At 43.8% G+C, this 5,193-nt stretch overlaps 1 protein-coding gene across 2 annotated transcripts in view; it reads left to right on the forward strand.

The window, feature by feature from the left end:
- RPL26L1 (ribosomal protein L26 like 1) overlaps positions 1-3,958 on the forward strand; it is a 4,855-nt gene extending 897 nt beyond the window's left edge. Inside the window, exons 1-4 of one of the 2 annotated variants that reach the window (XM_009285741.2) lie at positions 82-102; positions 814-986; positions 1,740-1,880; positions 3,787-3,958. In XM_009285741.2, coding sequence (XP_009284016.1) covers positions 819-986; positions 1,740-1,880; positions 3,787-3,915 — 438 coding nt within the window. In that variant the 5' untranslated portion in view covers positions 82-102; positions 814-818 and the 3' untranslated portion in view covers positions 3,916-3,958. Of the gene's footprint in view, positions 1-81; positions 103-813; positions 987-1,739; positions 1,881-3,786 lie in introns of those variants that run through there. The other variant, XM_019473852.1, reaches the window with a different exon arrangement.
- Positions 3,959-5,193: the final 1,235 nt, after the last annotated feature.

Consider the following 5,193-nt stretch of genomic DNA (forward strand, 5'->3'; position numbering starts at 1 on the left):
GGTGTGGGAGCCCCGGCCTGGAGCCTGGCTGCAGGGGTGTCTGGTGGGGCAGGCCTGCCCCGGAGCTGTGCTCGGGTGTGCCGTTGGGAGCTCGGACTCCAGGTAGAGCTCACCCTGCTTTGGTCTGTTGTTTGATAATGGATTATTGGGTTAGTAGAGCTCAGGCAGCGTATGGTGTTCTGATTCGCAGCATGCCCTGACTTGCCGTACAGCCCAGGCTAGTGTGCACAGGAGGTGCAAGTGCGTAGTACTTGAAAGTTGCGGATTGAGCAAAAGCATCATTTAATGGACATGCCTTTGTCAGTCAGGATGAATTGTGCCATGACGGACGGTCTTGTAGTGCAGTTGTTAAGATTTAGGGAAGGCCAAAAGGGTCTTGGATTCACAGATCTGCTACATGCGCCAGTCTGGTGGCGTGCTTTATTGGAGATACCTAAGCAGTTTGAGTTCCCTGTCTCTGCGAGTCCAAAGTATACGTTCACTTTATAAATGAAGGCGGTGTATGCTGCAGGGCAAAATTAAGACTAGTCAGTCAGGTGTCCTGACTTCTGAGAACAGCGAGCTTTGGATTAGAAGGAATGGTCTGATGTGCATGTGTGTAGCACATCTGTCAATCACAGGGTCATTGTCAATCGGGGAAGAGGCTTAAACCTTACTTGAAGTCCCGTTTGTAAGAGTATATGAACTGGGGGTGGGATTAAAAATAGTTAAAATTGCTTTTTTATGTCCTAGCATACTTTGTGTGGGTAGATGATAAAGCGTAGTGTGTATGAGTTACAAGCATCTCTCAAACTATTGTTTTTCTTCATGCAGCCAAAATGAAGTTCAATCCATTTGTGACCTCAGACCGCAGCAAGAACCGCAAACGACACTTCAATGCGCCTTCTCACATTCGAAGAAAAATAATGTCCTCCCCGCTCTCCAAGGAGTTGCGGCAGAAATACAATGTCCGCTCTATGCCCATCCGGAAGGATGATGAAGTCCAGGTAGCTGCGCTGTCTGTCTTTTAAGTTGTGCCGTCACACGTGGACTTCTGTCTGTGTTTTGGTTTTCGTGTACAGCCCGTGCAAAAGGGAAGAGCCAGACAAATTGAGATTGATGCTGGAGCTTTGCCGTGAGTCTTGCAGAACTAATACAAGTTAATGTGGTCGTAGACTTGGCCTGTTGAGTGTTTCCTGAGATCACATCGGTGACGAGGAAAATACAAGGAACACAAGTGTGCTGGCAGCTTTACTGCACTTTAGTTACATGCATTGATTATCACGCTGGAGTAAAGGCTTTTAACAGTAAAGCACAAAACAATTGTTTCTTTTCTTTTTTTATAGACTATTTGCTACCTGTGATATTTGAAAGATCAGTTTAGAAATGAATCCAAGTTAAGTGGCTTTTTTTATATAAAATGCAACGACAGGTGGAAAAACTAAGATGAAAGACTATTGAAGTTGACCATTAGCCTTCTGGTTGAAAAGATACGGGGTTCCTTCATTAGGGTTTACTGCAGGGAAAATGAGGGAAAAGTACGGTTCTGATCCATTGTATTTTCCTTTTTAGTGATTGCTGAAATTGTCCAGTAATTGATGTCTTTGCGGCATGTGTATACAAAGAGCAGAGTTGGGACTTCAACCTGTGCAGTTCTGGTTTTCTGTTGGGATAATTAGATAGTGTTTCTTAAGATCAGGTAATTGTTTAAGGGGTGGTTTTGAAGTATGGGACAGTGCGCTTCTTACGTTCTTGTTTAGGTTGTCCGGGGACACTACAAAGGACAGCAGATCGGCAAGGTGGTCCAGGTGTACAGAAAAAAATACGTCATCTACATTGAACGTGTTCAGCGTGAGAAGGCTAATGGCACAACTGTCCACGTGGGGATCCATCCCAGCAAGGTACGGTGCGCAAAGTGAGATCTGAAATCCATGAGGAGACCTTGTTGGCAAATGAAGACGCTGCTACTGGCATGAGTAGAACCTTGTTATGGGCATGGAATAATGGATTGAGATGGTACAGCGCTGGGGGATAATAAACAAAGAAGTGTTACAGTGTCATGACAGTAGAGAAGTGGCAGTTGAAAGCAAGAACTCCTCCATGTTTCTAGGGCTTATTTGATGGAGAAGCTGCTAGAGACTTTAGTCTTGCTAAAATATTTTTTTGAAGAGCTTGGTGTTTTTAAAGCACAAAACAGATTGTTTAGAACAATCCTTCATCTTTGCTATGTGGCATTTGCACTGTTTAAGGAGGTGTTAGAAATGTTGAGATAGATGCTCAGAATTACGATTTGTTCTTGTGGACTTAAGTTCTTCTGAATCTGGTTTTAGCCTGAAGTGATTTACAATGTTTAGAGTTTGTGAAAACCAGGCAAAGCCTGTTTAGATCATAACAAGAAAACATTTCAAGCTAAACAGAACAACGAGCCAAAACCTGGTTTGAAGCAGATGAAATTAGTCTGCTTCAGCCTTGCCACGTGGGCACGCATACTGAAGTGTTGGTGGAAGAAATCCAGTTGTAACAGGTTTTCTGGTCTAAATGGTTGGTGTGTTCAGCAGAGGGAGAGCAGAATTATTCCAAAACAACATCATGACTTGTGTGCAGTAGTCACATTTGATGGACAAGGTGACATTGCGATGGAGCCAGTGTACATACTACTTGTGTGGTAAATAGCAGTGAAAGAAATCGAATTTTGTGCTGGTCCTTTAATTCTGTGAAAGTTTTCTCTAATTGGGAATCGGACGCTGATAAAGCTTTGTGTAAAGATTCTGGTTATTAATGCAAAAGGAACAGAAGAATGTTTTGTTAGTTGCAAACTTGCAGTGAGGAGGATGAACAGTTTCTACCTCTCCTAGGTGAAGAGGTAGGAATTAATTACAACCAAGAGAGACCTAAATGCACAACGGAACTGGGGAGTGTGCAGCCCTGCTGCAGCCTGTACGGTTTTTCTAGGATTTGATTGTCAATTGTATTTTTAAAGTACTCCCTTCAGTAATATCAACGCATTTATTTCTTTGCCAATTTGAGGGGGCACACAGAGCACTGAAGGCTGCTTGTGGGCTGAGAATCAGAGCTTCAGTTTGCTGCTGCTTTGTTAGAAATACCATTAAGGCTGTGGCAGCAAATGGTCTGCACAATTTACCTTTTATGTCCGTGTTAGTAGTACTTGATAATTGCCTGGCCTCTTCGCAACTGTTCAATAGCAGATGCGTTCTTTGAAGTGTCTTTATGTGAGTCACTGTGGTGCATGAACTTTTACTGTTGCCTGTAGTTTAGCCAGATGCATTGGCTATTCCAAACGGTACAGCAATGATGCGATAGTGGCCAGCGGCAGCAGCATGGTTTTCCAGTGTTCCAAAATTTAGGTAATACTGCTTAAAACATGGAGAAATTAAAATAGTGATCCATTACTTGCCTTTGTGGTGGTGGGATCAGCTATATGCCGTGTTTCAGATGGGTGTAGTATCCATCATGTTTGAGCAGCATAATGGGAATTAGGTTCACTTCAAAGTAATTATTTTATTACGTAGGTAAATAGAAATTTGGCTGCTCTTCAGTTTGTGCAGATGTTTTGGCGGTGCGTCAAAGCAACTGTCCGTACACTCTGATCCCTGAGTGTACCTGGGAAAGTGTGAACACGGAGGCAATTCAGTACCTCAGTTCTACTCAAACCAAATGAGATAATCCATGGAAATAACACCTGTGTGCCAGAGCTGATCTTCCTGGGCCGCGCTGTATTACCACAGTTCTGTCAGGTTGCTGTACTTTAACACTGAAGAGACACTAAATTCTTTGTCCTTTCTCTAGGTGGTGATCACTAGGCTAAAACTGGACAAAGATCGCAAAAAGATCTTGGAGCGTAAAGCAAAATCTCGCCAGGTTGGCAAGGAGAAGGGCAAATACAAGGAAGAAACAATCGAAAAGATGCAAGAATAGATGGTTTCCTATTTGACACCATTAAAGAACTGCTAAAATTAAACCTATTGTTGTGTCTTCTCCTTTACAAAGTCCTGATACGGCGTGTCTGGTTAGCATTTAAATATTCATTCTCATGTTTTGATGTTGGCTATGTAAAAAATACTTCCAGTAAATTAAAAAGCTTTTTATACTTTTTTTTGCTTTTAAGAAAACAAAAGACTTTTTCCCCATAAAGGAATATTTGAACCAACGTTAGAAAGAGTAGCGCAATCCTGAAAACATGCGTCTAACAACCATTGTACTTCTGTCTCTTCCCAATTATCTTTAACACTTACATAGATGTGTTCATGGTTTTAAATGAACGTGTTAATTCTGTGCACTGTATGTATTTAATATTTTATCAGACATTTGAAGTAAGCTATTTCTGGCCATGAATCTCTTTCTGTAATCCTCTTAAATTACATTTTTTCAGCTGTCTTATGAATTTGACAGTAAAGGATGACATTTTAGAGGTTCACCAGGCGTATTGTGGCCAAACACAGCAGTGAATTTGCTGTGTGATGTCTCGGGGTCTTACATTAATGCTAGAGCTTGGGGACGGGGGGTTTACCTCACCAGTGCTCGTGAGGTAGAGCTGTCGGGTTTGAAAAGGGTAGGAGTGAAGGCAGTCTCAGTGCTGTTGCTGACACTATTTTGCATGAATTGTTCTGTAAGAGGAAATCGGGTTTCTAGCGCTTTATACGTATATAACAGAGCTGCTGTAGCGTGTTGAAAACAGCCCTGCAATTATGTGAATTTACTGGCTCGGTGAATGGCCCTCTAATTGCCGATACAGAGGGAAAGAAATGCAGCTCCTGCCTGAACACCGCCAGTCTGAAAAATGGGATGCCGAGAATGGAGGAAAATCACATTTGCGCTTTCGAAGTCGTTTATAGGCGTCGGTACGAAGGCTGCCGTAGAAGGCGGGCGTTGAACGTCGCTGCTTTTATGTAGGTCGAGAGGTTTTGTCCCTCGCAGTTCATGCCATGCACGCGTGCTGCTTAATAAGATCTTTCTTCGCCTTGAGCCGAGGTACTGAGAAAGGCCTTGGGCTTTGCTTCCCCTGTTTTCCAGGGCCCTCCTCAGCTGCTGAGCTGATGCGCCAGCGCGGCACGCTCTCCCGCGGGAGCCTTCTCCGCCTTCCCCGGTTTTTGATGAGCTCAGGACCGGCCCTTGCCCCGAAAGGAGCCCCCACCGTTCCCCGAGGGCTTGTTTCTTCTCCCCTCCTTTCTTCGGCGGCGCCGGGGCCGGGCCGTT

Source organism: Aptenodytes forsteri, unplaced genomic scaffold, assembly GCF_000699145.1.
Source record: "Aptenodytes forsteri isolate BGI_AS27 unplaced genomic scaffold, ASM69914v1 Scaffold54, whole genome shotgun sequence".
Lineage (NCBI taxonomy): Eukaryota > Metazoa > Chordata > Aves > Sphenisciformes > Spheniscidae > Aptenodytes > Aptenodytes forsteri.